Raw genomic sequence first — 18952 nt, forward strand, 5'->3', positions numbered from 1 at the left:
TGGGGTTTGGTGCATGATGCGCCAAAATTCAGAGCGTTGGCGCATGATGCGCCAGGCGTAACATTTTCAAATTAAAGCGGTTTGAGACAAATTTTGCACAAATTTTCAAAGGGAAACTTGTTCTAAACACCCCATAGAGTGATGCAATGCATTTAGACACTATGGAAGGTTCCAATTTGAAGGGATTTGACTCTTGGATCAAGGAGGCGCATCTTTTGAAATTCAAAGTTTTGACTTTTGAATTTTCAAGGGAAATTGAAAATTTTTTGAGAGGAAGCAGTCTAAAAGGAGGGGGGACTTCTAGAGTGTGACGAGATGGAGAGAGAGAACTTACATGAGTTAGAGAGAGAAGAGGAGATTTTCTTCTAGGGTTGTAAGAGGAGAGGGAAGATGAGAGATTTCTTCTTCATTACATTTTTAAGAGAGAATTGAGAGTGATTGTAAAAAGAGAAAGACTTGAAGAGAGCTTCTAGAAATTTGCTTGGGAAGGATTGTGAGTTAAGTTGTATTTTACATTTCTTTTGTTTGTAAACTTATTTTTATATATGAAATTCATGTTTTATCGTATTTTTCTCATGAATTCTGAGTAGTCTTCTTTATCCTTCTCCCTACTTTGAAGAAATGGTTTTGTGAAGAATTGATTTTGTTTTCTACGGTTTTAAATGTCAATAATTTATGTTGATTTGAACTTCGATCTTCATTTACTTCTCGATCTGACCAATTAAATTGTTAAATTGTGTTGAGAAATATATGTTCTGAAAAGGGGATATGATTTCTACAACAAAGGGAGAATCACATTTTATTTCATGGGAGAGTATTTCATCAATGGGATTGGAAGCAAATAAATAGGAAAATATACTTTGTTGGATGTAGAATTGAAAGATTTTAAGGTGACAGATTAGAATCCTCAATTTGATTTAGTTGATTGGAAACTAATGCGAGCATGTTAGCCCTCAGGTGAGGGAGTAGTGGGAGCTTTGGAGTAACAACCGATATCCTCCCAGCCTAACCACAGAATTAGGGACCAAACTTTGGATTAGTCAATGTTCTTTATATCACTCGGGAGAGGGTAGATAATAAGATTGCTCCTATTTGACACAAAACAGTTTTTAAACATATTTTTCAAATGATTTCTATTTCTTCACAAGCCATATTTTCATTGCAAAGGGGAAGGATGTTTTCTCATACTTGAACATTTCGTCAATAAAAACCTCTATTTTATTTCAGTAATTTACTTTAAAAAGTTTAGCATTTAGTTTAATTTACTTGTTCCAGTTGTACATCTGCATATTTAGTAGCATTTCACTTAAGTGGTTTAACTTCAAACTTCGTACTTTACTTTATTTATATTTTTAGTTTATAATAGAATATAAATAGCTATCTTATATATATTTCCAGCTTCCCTATCGGATCGATATCTAGGACTCCATTAGAGCCCTGTATTACTTGAACGATATGTATACTTGCGTTATATGTAAAAGGGAATTGGGACTTTAAAAGAGGTTCTAAAGATAATTTTTTTTTCATTAAAGTTATATTATTGTTTGGGTTACATTGCATCATTATTATTAATTTAATATTAATTTTCTCGAATCCTGCATCACTCGTGTACTGCTCCACATATGGCATGACATCATAATAGGTTATAGGATGAAGAGGTATGGAAATTTTTTTATCTTTTACATCCCCAGTTTGTTGCGGAACCACGATAAGGTGTGAATAAGCTTATGCTCGAATGTCTTCTCACCAAATAGTCAGTCTACGATAGCTTCATCTTGTTGTTCAGTGATCGTCCCAACATTGATTATACCAATTCCCAGTAGTCGTAAAGCTTGGATTGATGTATACTTGTAGCCACTGATAGATGAGTTTCAGATTCTTTGGGAAAAGTAGTGTCATGACTTATGATGTTACAACGAAACACAATTTTAGGATCAAAACAACAATGATGTGGATGATAAGTGATTTTTCACTGTTTGGAATGTTATCTAGTTGGATGACTACAGGAATATTTGCATGTCTATATTGAATGAATTCATTTAAGGCATTCACGCTTCAGCATGACAAAAAGAATTCATGGTTTGTATGATTTTTTATTATGGACATCCTTTGAGGAGGAACAAAAGTGTGTTCAAGAAAAACAAAATTGAGAAATCAACGTCACCTCCAATAGTATTTGAGAATGATTTATTTTAGTTTCTCAGTGACATTTCAAAGATTACTGTTTGTCCTAAACTTTCTTCTCATCACCCACCAGGCTTTAGTGTTATTTATAACTACTCAAAGAAATCCATTTTTTGGGAGCAGTTTTACTAGAAGGATAACATGATCAGGCAAAATCTCGTTGTGATGCACATAAAGGAAGTTTTTTTAACAATTTATTCAATGATGTGATGGATGTTAATGGAAAAGTTAAAGATAATGTTAATGTCATACTATATTTGAAGGAGATTTGTAGAATTCGGGAGTTGGAGATTCAGAAAACTGTTACTAGCAAGCTTTTGAAAGCAAAATATTCTCTTACGTTGGCTCAACGTAGGTAAATTTGTGAGTGGCTCCCTGGATTGAAATTTCTAAGTAATATGCTTCAAATTTGAGTCATTGTATTGATGTGGAGACAAGAAATATATTTGGAATGAAAATCCATGATTATGATATTTTTCGTTAAAATTTGTTGCCAACCTCATTTAGCTGCTTACCAAGTGATATTTTAAATCTACTAATTGAAATTAGTGTGTTCTTCAAGTAGAAATGTGCAGCTCGTTTGGATATTGCTAGCATACGACAGTTGAAAGCAAACATTTCAATAATATTAAGTAAAATTAAAATAATATTCCCTAGTTTTTTAGACTCCATGGAGCGTCTATCGGTACACCTACGATATGAAACCTTACTTGATGGACCAGTACATTATTGATGGATGCATCCATCTGAGAGGTACATATTAAAAGTGAATAAACTTTCTATCAACTACTTCATAAATAATATTGTGAAAAAATTATATTATAGAATTTTGAATAAATGGAAGTGAACTATCAAAAATAAAGCACGACCGTAAGGATCCATATGTGTGGCATATTTACTGCAAGAGACTACCACTTTCTGTACTTATTATTTTGTACAAGAAGAGTCCACATCTTTGGGTATGGTGCCTCCCAAGATACTTTCTATTTTTCAACAGTTTGGTGAAGCATCAAAGAGGTGCACATTACAATATCTCAATGATCAAGAACTTCGAGCAACAACATTTTATGTTCTTCTAAGTTGCGATGAAGTTCAACCGTTTATTGAGAAAGACACTAAATTCTATTAATAATTAACTCTTCTGGATGAAAATATTATGATGGCTAATCCCTTATTTTTCATTGTGGTTAAGGTTTTTCCTTAAATTTGTTGTACTCAATTGAAGATGATATCACTAACTGGGAGATAAACAATATTTTTTTTACGGATGGTTCGCAACACATGTAAGTGTTTATCAAAACTATTGAGCATCTAATATAATTGTTATTAGTTAAATTTAAGTACAAATAAGTTATTTATGAATTACTAAATTCATGATCAGAACAATGGAGTACCAGATCAGAGCTTGCTAGACCTTACTTGGGGACCCATGCGCATTGTCAAAATTTGAAAAATTTATGATGTGAATGGACATAAGTTTCATATGAGGTCCTAGTCTGAAGGGAAAAAGATTTATAATTCTAGCATCTGTGTTAAAACAAATAATAACTCAAACGATAATATAGATTACTATGTGATTCTTGAAGAAGTTTGTTGAACTATCTTATACGGTCTCTATTGGTGGGGGTGTATTCCTGTTCAACTATGACTGGTCTGATCTTGTTCCTATTTGTGGAACAAAAGTTATCCAATGCTATAATATTGTACAAGTAAAACTGAACAAGAGATATGGTAATTTCATCTGTTCATTTTAGCAAGACAAGCAAGTCGGGCATTTTATCTTCCATATCCCCATAGAATAAAAGACAAACTAGAGTGGGTAGTAGTCATAACCAATAAAACAACAATGACTATTGATATTCAAAATTCCATTGAACCAACTCATCATGAATTAGAAAAGATAGAGTCATAAATTCCACTTGACACTATCGATGAAAGGGTAAATTTGGTGGATGTTGATGACAAACACAAGGAAATTGATATCGATGAGCATGATTCTGGTGATGGTTTGGATGAAGTAATTTTAACTACATCATGAAGTGACTCATCAAAAAAGGTTAATAAAGATGTGTAAGTGTTATTTGATTTTTTCTTTATACTTCTATATTTTCAGTTTCAGTTGTTTATAGACTGCACTTTACAGTTTCCCCTTATTTTTACTGCGTACCTTTATTTTTATTAGTTTCAATGGTCTGTGGATTGTACGTATGCAATTTAGTGTTGCTATTTTTTTTACTTTGTATAATTGTACTTTCATCTTTAGTAGTATGTTGATGTACTAATTAAATTTACTTTCCTGCTTGTAGATGACTTCTAGAGGAAGGGTCGACATGCCCATCAGGGGATATGTTTGGTTGCAAAAGTTTGTAATCATACGAGGCCGTGGACGTGCAATAAGTTTGAGCCCAAGGGGAGGTCCACGAGACCAGTTCAAAGATATATACCAGACACGTTAGAACCTTTATTGGTTTGGCGAGGATGTGTTTTCTGCACTACTTAGTGTCTGAAACTCTCCTAATTATCAGAGAAAGAGGGATTATACAAAGCTGACTCACCGCTCGTGGGGGCCTCAAAGCAAACTTGTCGAGCCCTCCCACATACAGAGTATAAGGAAGGTTGGTAAGACATTTTTTTCATTAAATCTTATTGTATATTAAATACATGCTACTTATTCCATTATACTGACATATACTAGAAAAAGGACGACAACTAACTGTTGCAGAGTTACATCACCCATAGGCGGTAGTCAGATTAATTTTGGGAGGACAATAGATCGCAGACGCCCCATGTAATTCAAAAGAGTAATAAGCATAAAATTTAGATAAATATCAAAATTTATCTAGTCTCTCAATTTCATTAATCATATGTTTTGTAGGAGGCCTTCCTTAGGTAAAGAGAGTCGATCTCCAAAGGTCAGCCTGTGGTTTCGGCACATCTCACGATCCTTCTGAGTACGACCTCTGGAGGGAGGTTGTCGGCAGGAAGAAGAAAGGTAGGGTCCACGAGTTTTGGTGTCAAGAGCTGGCATATGATGCCTGCTCGGCCTCCATCACATCTAGTGCATCCACTTCCACTTCATAGTAGGAGGAGATGTATTGTTAGGTCACTGCTTAGGTTTCTATCCAGGTAGCCGCCCTGGAACTGGGGATGAGGGCAGAGATCTAAACGGTTCTGCATTCATAATTGTAGAAAGGGAAGGAGCCCATACAGGATGACCGTGGGGATGATGATGATGTGGAGGATGAATAGACGCTATTTTTTTTTTTTGTATGGGTTTTTTTTGAATATTTTATTGGTGAACATTAGTTTTATTATGCAGTTATACATTTTGTTTTTTTTTATTTCAATTAATTTTCTTTTATTTTGTTTATGATTTATGCACAAATTAGTTTTGTTACTGTGTTGTGTTGTTTTTTTTATTGATTTGTTACGATTGCAGGTGTTTAAATTGTAGCATTGAAATAGGGCGTTATATTTTTGTATGATGGTACATGTTTTCAATGACCTATCAATAATTTTACGTTGGTTTATCGAACAAGCAACAGTTTTCTGATAGATTATTGAACAAGCGACGTATGGGCAAAGTACTGCACTTTTGCTATAGACAGAGACGTCGGTAAATTCTCATGGTTAATTGAATTTTAGCGACATTTTACCAACTGAATCAGGACACTTTTTCGATGAAACTACAACACTTTTCCTACAGTCAGTTTCATCGGTTATATAATCGACGGTCAATCTACAATTAAACATGATATGTTTTTGGATCTATAGTGATGGTTATGGTGCGTCGCTTAACCATCAGTTAATGTAATCATTCTTAAATCCGTTTGCTACATCAACTTTGTCATAGCTAAACCATCGGTGAACATATTACATATAATCTATCCATTATTGTCGATGGTCTTTGACCGTTACTAATAAACTAAACTCTTGTAATGTCTTCTCGAGAGCCTTTTTACTAATCTATCTTAGACTTGCTCTAAATATTAAACTAATAATCTTATTTGGACTTTTAGATAGACAATTCTACAATTTGGATAAGCTGGAATATTTTCCCTCTCTGTTTGATCACACTCCAATTCTACTTAAAATAGGAAATTGAGGATAAATTGATCATCGATTCCTTTTTCAAAAATTATTTGATTGATACTCAAAATTTTCTTAGAATTGTTAGAGATGCTTAATGCAATTATGTCTTGGGAAATCTTACTTTTATTTATGTTGAAAAGCTAAAGTTGTGGGACTTTCTTTTAAAAAATCCAAGTGGAAGGATTTCACTTATTATATTTGTTCCATTTAATAACTAAATATATTAGAAGAAGATATCCCCTTGCAAATCTAAAGGGATCCTTTAAATGCTTCTCTTGATGTTATTGTTAAATCTATCCATGAGAATTATTTCCTTGTGTTATTATTATTGAAAGTCTTTAGTTGAATCAAATGGCAAAGTTGCTTGTTTGAAAAAAGTGAATGATGCCATTAAATTCTTATACAATTTCATGAAGGAGAGAAGAAACTCTGGCCAATAAATTTATTGAGCTTTCTAACCTTTATGGTATTATTTCTTCAAAGGATACGATTGTTGAGGTTTTAATGGTTATTACAAGTCACTTTATAAAATCCCACACTTCTTTTTGAAGTCTACAAATGATGATCCTTGTGGTACAATTATATCATCCTCCTTTATAAATGACCTAATTGAGCCATTTACTTATAATGAAATTATTAAAACTCTCATAAAATTATTATTAATAAGACTCCTAGAAAAAATGATTTTACCTCCTTCATTTAGTACTTTTGAGATATTATTAAGATGCAAGTTTTAATGACAGTGCATAATTTATTAAAACTCTCATAAAATTATTATTAATAAGACTCCTAGAAAAAATGATTTTACCTCAAAACCCTTCATTTAGTACTTTTGAGATATTATTAAGATGCAAATTTTAATGACAGTGCATGATTACTTTCAAACTCTTAAATAAAAATAATATAATTTTATTTTTGTAACACTCTTTATAAAATGATCATTAAAATCCTTGCAAATAGACTTAAGGTTTTTCTATTTGAAAATTTTCACCCAAGTCAATCAGCCTTTAAAAAAAATTGAGCAATTGCCAATAACACTATGCTAGATCATAGCATTAAATTATTGATCATCTCAAATCTAAGAAGGCAAGGAAGTATTTTTATGCTAACTTAGATATTAAAAAAGATTAATGACTTTAGTAGAAACACGTGCTCAATGGATTATCACAAAATAGCTTTCCTCTAACCTTCATTTAAAGGTGCATTTCAGCTTGTATTCATTATTTTACATATCCCATATTCTTGAATGAGAATATTTAAGGTTATGTCAATTCATCAAATGAATTGAGGTAGAGAAGTCTACCCTCCCTTTTCACATTTAGTAATTGCATAGACATGTTCTATTATTGATCAAGAGTATTCTAAAGGGAAGTATAACCTTATATCAAATAGTGTCACAAGTGTTAATCATCTTCTATTTGTAGAAATTTTACTTTCAGTTGGTCTGATTGATGCTCCTATGATTATATCTCTTAAAGTTATACTCACCTGCCTCATCAATGTTATGGTTTAAAATTAATATTTTTAAATTAAGAATTTAATTTTCTAAATAAATTATGAATTTGATGGTTATATGCAACATCCTAGGAATTAATAAGTGATTCTCTCTTTTTTTTCCACTTATTTGGGGTTGCTTTTAATGTGGGCAAGCTTTCAACCAATCATTATTCTTTTCTTATGAATAGATTATCTATTTGCTTGGTTGGTATAGTAATTTTTTCTTATTACATAGGGGAAGTTTTCAACTTATAAGATCATCAATTAATATCTATTACATTTTGTACTAGCTTAATTTCCATTTTTAAATGTATCATTATGAAATCAAAAATATTACGCATAGATTTCTTTTTGATGGCGGAATGTCAAAGAAAGAACATTTCAATTCTCATAATCAAACTATTATACCTAAAGAAAATGAGGATATCGGCCTCTCCTCTAATAATAAGATCAATTGGAACCTTGTTAGCAAAATGATAACTTGGTGCTTGTGGCGCAGTTTGGAATTCTAAAACATCTAATTCATCAGTTGTAAAAACGGAAATTAAGAATGGCATGATTGATGAGAAGAACTGTGGTTATAAGATTGGTATTGGTCACTTTTTGTCCATCTTCCATAGCCCTTGGATGGAACTTAGATCTCATATTGATCACTTATAATTTGCTGGTTACTCTATATATTTTTACTATGCCACCCATATATTTTTTCTATGCCACCAAGGGTTGCCTTAACACCATTATTTATGAAGGTCAGTGATTGCTTACTTCGCCATCACAACAAATTATCAATCTAGATTATTCTAAATCTATCTCTAAATTCTGCTTGGAGGAGTACACCATTTTACGGGAACGACTGAATTCTTTCTTTAATGCTAAAACCAAAATGCCCATATTTGAATGCTATATTATAATGGATTCATGGAGACATATAATTTAAATGTTATTGTATTGAATATGCTTTTTATTATTTGATTATTGTAATTTAAGATATAAAAATAGCTAACAATCTCAAATGTATGGGTTTAATCATACTCACGAACTTAGTGATAAAATTCTAGCGATTCATGATCTTTTATTAATTATTATTTGTTTGTCCATTTTAATATATGTGGATGATTTATAAATTCTTTATATTTCAACCTAATACATCGCAACTTCTATTTAATACTCCTAATACATCAAATATTGTTGTTTAGAGGCTGAACTGCTTTAATGGTTCTATAATTGTCTACTTTATCAGAAGAGAATAGAATGATAAATTGAAATTTTAAATTTTGAATTCGGAAATATATAAACTTAATAGGTGAAAAATCAATTATTCTTTTCCACTTAAATCAAGCTACAATCTTTGTCCGGATTATTTTTAAGCTGAAATGGTTGTACTCACTCGGCCGATTTTGATTATCTTTGTGATTCTTTCGTAGAGTAAATGAGATAGATGTTTTGTGATGGTTCAGTTTCTAATTGCTCTTTCAAGATGAATCATCCATATAAGTGAAACCTGATTATGTTCAGGCTGTTGGGCAATTTTACCCCCTCATGGTAAATATCATATATATATATATATATAGATTGATCGCTGATCAACCTCAAAGTCTGACCGAGGGACGGACTCTCCTTCCAGACATGTGTGCAATTCGATCCTACACAGAGATCAAACCCCCGACCCGAGGGACTTACACCAAAGGCCGCAACCAATAAGTCAGACTAAAGTGCACGCACACACACGCACACACGTGTGCAGAGCTAAATGAAAACTTTCTTGAAATTAGAAATTTAGTTATTAAAAAGAAAATACAAATATACACTTTTAAAAATCCACTGAAATTTATTTTTTAATAGAATTTATGATCATAAATGGAATTAATATGTGTAGCATGTCATATATTATTATTATAGCTTTATAAGAAAGTTTAACATGCATATTACTCCTCCTTCATCTAGTAGTTGTGATATATAACAATCAAGATTTGATTGGTTTATTTTTGATAACTCACTATTGTTGCTTATTTAAATAATCCAAAACTTAAATGAGTAGAATGGAAGACAATGCCACATAAGATAAATGTATTTTATTTGATCTAAAATTTTGATTTTGTATTTTTTATGGCTCTTTTGCTATTTTAATATTCAAATAAAGTTTATAGAAAATATAAAAAAAATCAATTCATTAATAATCTTGAGATAATAATCATGATTTCAAAATAGAGTTTTTAGAAAATATAAAAAAATTCCATTAATAATCTTGAGATAATAATTATGATTTCAACACAATCCAAGAGTCTATTCTTCCATGAAATTTCCAAAATCTTAGTTCAAGTCAAGACAAAAGTGATATCACAATAAGAGATTTATTTTAAGCACGTGAAGTAAATCATAACCTAAGAGTCTCAATTAATGAAGAATTTTAATAAGAATGTGTGTGTGTGTGTGTCTTTGTATATATATATATATATATAAACCAACTTTACAAAATTATTAAGATATACACATTTGTTGGTCTCGATTGTTGAAAAGAAGTTTGACAATTTTTTATCAATCCTTGTGATTTTGATTTGCCATTCATTGGCGCCTGGGATCAATGATTATTCCATTATAGTAAAAATGGCTAGAAGAGTGAAAATTGTTTTTTTAAATCACTTCAAAAAAAAAAAAAAAGTTATATAAGAAGAAGAACATGAAAGAAATTAATCAAGATCTCAATTTAGAAGTTCCAATCGAGTGTACACGTCTCATGCCAATAGAGTGGTAGTTAGACCGGTAGTAAGACTATAGAGATTTGAATTTAGTGTGAAAAGCTACCTAGGTGAACACTTACTTAGCTCTAAAGTATATTATTTATATCGACAATCAGGGTGTCATATGAGGAATAATCCCAATTTTGCTTAGGAATCTATAACTGATACTAACTCATAAATAAATCCAATTTGGAGTTCTCAAGATGGATCTATCAAGAGTGACCAACCAAAGGTGACATATTCTAGTGCATTTAACCATGATAGAAATAAAATAAGGCAACACATTTGACATAGAGTTTATGCCTTACTTAGCAAGTAAAGAAAAAAAAAAGAATTACTATTGTTATTGATAGACTTTGATGAGGTTATTATAATCTTGTTATTTAATATAATATGATTGTTGTTTTAGTTATGTCCTCTTATATATAAGAAATATGAAGCTATTCTAGTCATGTTATTCTATATTAAATGATTGACTTCTAATATTAGATTTGTATCTACCATTGAATCAAATTTGATGGTTTCATAAGGATTTAGTAATATGGTTTAGATTTATTCATGATGATTTTAGATTGAGTAGTTCATTCTTTATACATATCTAGGAGGAACCTATACAAGACATAAATTTTAAGGACTAAATTTTCTTAAGTGGGGAAGATTATAATATCCTAATATAAAAAAGAAAATGCATAAACTGATGCCAATTTAATTGAACTGATATTAGTTAGTTCACTGTTATTAATAGGACAAAAGTGAAGGGGGGTGAATTCCCAATAGTGAACTGAGAGCAAAAATTGAAAAAGGTGATTGAAACAGAGTGGTATAACATGAAATTGAGAGGGAGAAAGAAAAGAGGAAGAATGAAATTGACATAATTTGGCTTGGCGACAAAGCATGATTCGAGAGAAGGTAACAAGTGGCTAGTATGATTGTTCGCTCAAGAAAGAGCAAGCTAGCCTTGTGCTAATGAGAAATAGAGAGGAGAGCAAGAAATAGGGAGGAGAGCGGGATCGAAGGGATTATGGTAGGTGAGAGAGTGACAACTGGCAAGTAGATGGGCTTGAGCAGGAGTCTGTGGGTGTGACAACCTGCATGAGCAACAAAGGTTGTGCTTGAATGTGTGCGTAGGCATACCCACGATTAGGGGCAATGAAAGTGAACTGAAGAATTAAGTAATATTTGGAAAACTTGGATTTATTCTATTTCCAAAAGAATCATTTTATTAAGATTTTTGTGTTGATTTAATATTTTAATATCTATATATTTTATAAAATAGTTCAATGAAAAATTTTAGAGCTTTCAATAACACACAAATGTCGAGGAATCATATTTTGAAGATTATTTAGCATTTAATTTTTTTATTAAATTTCATATAAGATTATTATAAAGTTGTGTTTAAATAAATATAAATATGATTTAATAATGGCATTATATAAAATAATTAAATTGGATGTATGAAATAAAGTATAGTTAAGACATCAGAAAGATTAAAGTTATATAAAGTATAATTCATAATTAAATACTAACATCATAAATTTAATTAAATTATTTTTATTAAATATTAATTATTCAATTAGGAATTTAAGATTTCCTTTAAAAAATAGTTTGAATAAGAATACTTAACAGCACTAAAAAGAGACTATTTCAAGTAAAAGAGAAGGCTTTTCATAAGAAAGATCAACATCACAACCTTCAATTGGTTGCATTGATAATAATTTATAGTTCTTGCACACTATTGATAGAAAATTTTTTAGATAACTAAATCAAAATCATGAAACACATTTTATTAAAATAGGTCATGTAATACTTAGTATATATAATCATGATATAAAAATAGAAGGAATCAAATTGATTAATATTGATTTAATAAGAGGGACAAGAATGAAAGGGAACAAACCCCTACAACATACTAAGAACAAGAATAGAATATGTCAAAGCAAAGGAAAGCGAGATAGTATGTGATCTCGAGGAAGAGAGGAAAAATGGAGAAGGACGCCAACAAAGTGTAGTTTGGGGGACGGGCACGACTTGAGACGAGTGTTTTTATATGAAAAATATCAAGGAATTGTATTGAGAAGTTTAACTAAATTTAATTTATTATTAGTTTTCATATAATATTATTATGTTGTGAATAATGAAGTTTGATGATAAAGTAGTGTCTATGTGTGGGCATCTAGAGAGATTCTATGTAATATAAAGTCTAATTCTTAATTAAGTATTAATGCTATAAATTTAATAAAATTGTTTTCAATAAGTAGGAATGATTCCATTAGGAATTTAAGATGTTCTATGATATGTATTTTCTATATGAATATTGATGCGTGTTCCAAAAAATTTAAGATACGAGTAATTATAATATGTTTGAACCAAAGATCTGTTTGAGGGAACTGCAGCTTATTAAAAAGTAGCTGTAAATCTGCTGAATAATAATCTGATGCTAAAAAAATTACAATGGCTATTATAAATTTGTTTCTCTTAAAAGTCTAACCACGACTAGAAAATTGCTACGGTACCTAGTCAGAAGTAGTGGATAAACGCATAATTTAGTGACGGCTTTTTAAAAAGTAGTCAAAACACAGTTTACCCAAAAAGATAAAACTGCAGTACGATGTCGCACCGCCACCCTTGACCTTTGATATTTTACATGTTAAGTTACTCTCAAAGTGGGCAAAAGTGCTCGAGAATTCCAAACTAAATCTCTGAAGATAGAGTCCTTATAGTGATATTAAAGTGCATAATTACATTTTTTTTTTAATTAGAGTATGTTTTTCCTATTTAAAAAACTTAATACACTTAACCATTATATTTTATACTCAACTTTTCATGTTGTGATAACAACTCCAGATGAATGTTACTCTTTTGCAACATGTTTGTGATATTAATAGAAATAAAACATACATATTAGTTTTACTTCATGAATATTTATATACTAATTGAAATAAGAAAGACATTAGATTCTCACAACATCAAGTTTAGGTTCTTACAAATTGACCTATAATTACTCATTGAAAACTTGCTTCCATACCACAATTCTTTCGTATTTACATATCGAACACCTAAAATTTGATATTCAGATTTACATATGCATTTCACTCTCAACAAGAAATAATGATGTTTTCTATGTGATATTAAAGATTTCAGAGTTATGTATGTAAATATGAAAGCATAGGTGTTAGATATGTAAATAAACCCCAAATTTGGCATACAAATTTGCAGGAGTTGCCACATTGTTTTTGCTTCATCTCCTTTACTTAACATAAGACTTACAGATTGGGAGGAAAGCTTTGAAACTAATACTAATGGTCAAAACCACATTATTTACACGGAATTGCCAGAAGCAGAAAATACCTTTTACTCACCTTATATCTGTAAGGCATTTGAAGCCATTGATGAACTCCCAGATCTTATAAAAGCTTAAGACTATGTGCCATGGCGAACTACAGGGGCATATAGATTCACTCCAAATCCTTAATGGCGTCCTGCATTAAGCAGAAAGTCTGATTTAAGAGATCAAGTGATGCATGAATATTTAATGAATTTAAAACTATGGGAATCTACATGCATACCGCCCAATTTCTATGTATTTACATATCTAACAGATAAAAATTCATTTTTACATTTATAACACACTTAAATATCTCTTTCACTTTAAAAAAATGAAATACACCTTTTCATGTATGTGAAAGGTGGGGTAAATGTAAAAATTGAAGTTTAGGGGGTGTTAGGTATGTAAATACACAGGAATTGAGTGGTATGTATGAAAATCTTCCTTGAAACAATAACATTTCAGACAAGCTGCTAATGAAGTAGCCATGCAAGGATATTCTGGTTGAAAGTTTGATCATGTTGGGTCTCAAAGCCCTTTGACCTGGTTTGAGATGAATGTAAGAAACATATAAGAAAAATGTCAAAATAGTCCTCCGACGCTTTACATGGGAGTCATTTTAGGTTTATAAAATTGCAAATTTAATCCCCAAGACTCTTTTAATATAGAATGAAATAGTCCCCACAAACCAATTTAAAGAACCTAGAGACTAATTTGACACTTTTATAAACCCTAGGACTAAAATGTCCCCATGTAAATAACTAGGGAAAAGCTTTGACACTTAAGTCAATAATAAATATTGAACGCATTTGAAAGCAGATATAAAAGCTTTTAAGGTTTTAAAACCCATCTTGATACTTTTTATTAAGATATCCTGATAGAAAAATTTTCTGTAATACTAGATGATACTCGTCTTAGATGGTTTGGTCACATTAAACGTCGGCCATCTAATGATCCAATTAGGAGAGTAGATGACTTAGATTTGACTTATGTTAAGAAAGGCAGAGGTAGATGTAGGAAAACTTGGGCTTATTGCATAAAAATTGATCTTAATTTATTAAAACTAGATGAAAATATGACACTAAATAGGACGCAATGGAGAAAAAGGATTCATGTAGCCGATCCCACGTAATGGGATTAAGGCTTTGTTGTTGTTGTACTAGATGATACTCGTCGAGCATTTTCCACCAATATTCTGATAGTACTAAGAATTGTGACAGAGGGTATTTCTTTTTCTTTGAAAATTGATTTTATAGAAGAGTTAAATGTTCTCCTAATCACATAAAGTAATTTTTAAGTACTTCTTAAACATTGTTTTACAGCGGCAAAGATCTAGTTTTACATTACACTCCTAAACAACCATATATTTATACCAGAGATAACAAGCACTACAACTCATGGTCATAGCTGTAATTTAGCTCCACGCTTGAATTTGGAAACTCGAGACTTAAAAGACTGCAAATAAGGATTGGCAAAAGAAAGATACAACAACAACAAAGTCTTAATTCCACTACGTGGGGTCGGCTACATGAATCGCTTTTCTCCATTGCATCCTATTTAGTATCATATTTTCATTTAGTTCTAATAAATTAAGATCATTTTTTACACAATAAGCCCAAGTCTTCCCAGGTCTACCTCTGTCTTTCTTAACATAAGTCGAATCTAAAACAACTACTCTCCTAATCGGATCATCAGATGGTTGATGCTTAATTTGACCAAACCATCTAAGACGAATTTCACTAATTTTATCCGTCACAGGAGCTACACCAACCCTATAACGAATATATTCATTTCGCATTTTGTCTCTAAGTGTAAAGCCACTCATCCACCTAATCATTCTCATCTCGGCAACACTTAACTTAGTATTATGCTTCTTTTTAAAGGCCAACATTCAACGCTATAGAGATTGGCAAAAGAAGGATGCATTCACAAAATATGCTTACCTTTGCAAGTCTGGTAACATAAGCAGCAGCGAGAACCGTGGCGAGAAGGCCTAGTCCAAGAGTTAAAAATTGGTTGCTTCCTCCATGAAAGCCAACATCTGATTCTTCTTGCTGCAAAAAACATCAATATATGGACGATTTTTAGATCCTTGAGGCTTAGTTATGGAGCACCAAATTATGATTTAATGTAAAAAAAAATTTTGAAAAGAACTTTTAATAATTATTCTTACTCCTACAATTAATTAGCCTTACATTTTCCAGATGTCCGCAAGAAATAACAAGTCTGTGTTTGTTTTATTTGGATAAATTAATGGTGAATAGAAAAATGAAGGGGCAGTTTGGGATTACTTTTGTCTTTTGTATTCTTGTTCTTCATTTTCATATTATTTTTTTAGTGTTTTCATTTGAAATAAAATATACTTGATTGCAATTGTTACTTTTCAAAATACTCAAAACACATAAAGGTTGTTTTGAGTGCCCTTAAAAATAAGTTGATTTATTTTTAAAAATAAAAAATAAAAAGATACAAAAAAATACACAGGTCTGTTTGGCATCATGTTTTATTTTCTATTTTTATTTTCGCTTTTAGTTTTTGATTTTGAAAATATGTTTGGTTAATATAAGTTTTATATATTTTTATTATTTGTTTATTAAAACAAATCACCATGTTTTTAAAAACACTCAAAATAATTAAAAGATGTTTTGAGTGTTTTTAAAAACAACTACCACAACCAAAAAATGTTTTAATTCAAATCAAAACATAAACAAGATAAAAAAAAAAAAATAGAAAACAAAAAATAAAAGTGATCCCAAATGGCACCTAAACAAACATTTTTTTAAATAATAAAAACAGAAAATAAAATTTATGCTAAACTGGCCGACATCAAGAAAAACGTGTTACATTGTGACAATACCATTAAATATCAAGCTTAACACCTAACATAACTATTACAGGTAAAAAAAAAAAACCTTACGATTATGGCACGTCCGAATGCTCCAGCACTAACATATGCCCATGTTCCAGGAAGCATCCCCAACCAACTGCCAACAATGCATCAAATAACGTCAGTTTTGCATATCGCAGTAATTATAATACAAATAGAATAATTGTACTCTACAACTATAGTGATAGTTTCATTAATAAAAAAATGAGAATATATTAGTTGTTGCAAGAATAGCTGCTGTAACAGAGTGGGAAATTTTCTGACAAATCAAATGCAACGGTTGTGCTGGATGCATAAATAAGTTTATCATAAGTTTAATTAGTTCACGTTAAGGCAGGAATTGCCTATCTCGGTTTGAAGTTCCCCACATTTCTGAGCTCATCATTCAGATTTGATAAAAGAGGAAAATTAAAACACAAGCTTTCAATCGTTAACAAAAGTTTAGCCTAAAATAAGAGCACTGTAATTTGTACACCTTGGCGCAGTTATAGTTGCAAACCATGTTATTTCATGCCCACATGATCTTCACAATCTTTCTAGTTATCACTAGCAACAAATTTTGCAAAGAAATTATAACAGAGCAATTCTTTTTAAAGAGCCTAATCTTCTCATCATGAAAAAAATGTCATAAACAATTAGAGATTAACGTCAACAGCATTACGGATCAAATTTAGTTGAAAGATGTAAAAGAAATTCATAACTTGCCTTCCCAACACATAGGGAACAAACTTCACAGAAGTCAAACCATAGAGATAATTTCCGACAGAGAATGGGAGTAATGGACTCAAACGCAAAAGAGTTACAACGCGAAATCCATTTTCGCCAATTGCTTTGTCAATTGCAAGAAACTTTTTATTCCCTTCAACCAACTTAAGAATCCTTTCACGAGCGAAATATCGAGCAATGAGGAAAGCAGCAGCAGCAGCAACCTAGAATAAGTACGAAGGTAACTGATGAAGGCATGAAGCAGGCAGTTAAAATGTAAATATATGGCATAGATATAAAAGTAAACAGCTTACTGTTCCACTGATAGATACTATGATAGTGCCAGTTAAAGTCCCAAATAAAAGGCCAGCTGACATAGTTAATGGTATGGCTGGAATCGCAAGAATCTATGACATCATGAATAACTACTGTATGTTAGTACATAAGAATTAAAATGAAAAGAAAAATATTTCAATGTGTATATAGTTTGCCTATCTTAGCAAGTTTTATAAATTGCAAATGTAAAACATGAAATAAAATGGCAAAAACAGTCAATTTTCTTCCGATTCATAAACGCTCATAAAAAGTAAATTAAGCTATCTCAGAGGCAGGATGCCTTTTGATATTTATTGTTCATAATTCTCTATTATTAAGTATGATTCAGATAATAAAATTTCACTTTAAGATTAGATCAGGAACTTCTCATCACCGTATACCGAATGAACTATCATTTAGCAGAATGTGCTAAGGGATAGGAAATAGGACGAGCATTTCTTAACTTATTTTAGATTACCAAGCAGCCATAATTGGACACTGTGGCTTATATTAGATTACCAAGCAGCCATAATTGGACTCTGTGGATACATGACTGACAAAGCAGAACCAAAACTAATTTTTTCAGGTTGAACGGTCTAGCTGCACTGCATTTTAAGTGACCTAAGAAGGAAGCAACTTGGCTGTTATTTTCAAAATTCCTAGCCCAATCAACAACAAATCAAATTCCTCTAATGAGGTAACAAAATATAAAATTGAATTAACGTGTTACCTCCAATCCAGCATAAACAGCCACAAATAAAGCATATCCGGTGGGGCCAACATCTAACAATATAAATCAAAAGAGCTTTCAGGGGTGAAAATTTTAAAAATGAATACAATAAAACAAAATTGGAAGTTAGAGAAAAAAAAAAACAGAACAATGCATATTAAAGCCAAGTTCTACTAGAGAATCTTTAAGATGACATATATTTAGCATAGAAATAACACAATTTTATTGATGGCATCAAATTTAGGAAACCGCATTAATAGAACAGGTCAAGGCTCTGAAAAATGGGATGATGTTTAGTAAACCATTCAATCACAAGCTTGGGAGACCATATCACACAATGCATCCATTACGAGTAAATGCCATTGGCTCTCTACGAAATAAAAAAAATAATGGAAAACAGAAAGAAAGAGGATAAACAAAGTGTCATATTAATTAGCTACTAAATCCAGCACGGGAATTTTCTGAACCGCTTAAAACTG

General features: G+C 31.2%; 1 protein-coding gene across 1 annotated transcript; it reads right to left on the reverse strand.

The window, feature by feature from the left end:
* Positions 1–13444: 13444 nt before the first annotated feature.
* Positions 13445–18535, reverse strand: LOC110019509 (TVP38/TMEM64 family membrane protein slr0305-like). The gene is made up of 6 exons (XM_020717187.1): positions 18474–18535; positions 17743–17835; positions 17429–17652; positions 16754–16820; positions 15780–15890; positions 13445–13990 (listed from the first exon to the last, which is right to left on the reverse strand). Exons 2-6 carry the CDS (start codon positions 17803–17805, stop codon positions 13967–13969), a joined length of 489 nt encoding a protein of 162 aa, XP_020572846.1. The 5' UTR covers positions 17806–17835; positions 18474–18535; the 3' UTR covers positions 13445–13966.
* Positions 18536–18952: the final 417 nt, after the last annotated feature.

Source organism: Phalaenopsis equestris, unplaced genomic scaffold, assembly GCF_001263595.1.
Source record: "Phalaenopsis equestris unplaced genomic scaffold, ASM126359v1 Scaffold000060, whole genome shotgun sequence".
NCBI lineage: Eukaryota > Viridiplantae > Streptophyta > Magnoliopsida > Asparagales > Orchidaceae > Phalaenopsis > Phalaenopsis equestris.

What these genes read in the sequence shown, in the direction of transcription:
- LOC110019509 (XM_020717187.1), bottom strand. Translation starts at nt 17,805, where the DNA reads ATGTCAGCTGGCCTTTTATTTGGGACTTTAACTGGCACTATCATAGTA. An exon ending in TAGTATCTATCAGTGGAACA is followed by an intron (nt 17,653 to 17,742) that starts GTAAGCTGTTTA and finishes TACTTATTCTAG; the next exon opens with GTTGCTGCTGCTGCTGCTTT. An exon ending in CATTCGGACGTGCCATAATC is followed by an intron (nt 15,891 to 16,753) that starts GTAAGGTTTTTT and finishes TGTTTTTTGCAG; the next exon opens with CAAGAAGAATCAGATGTTGG.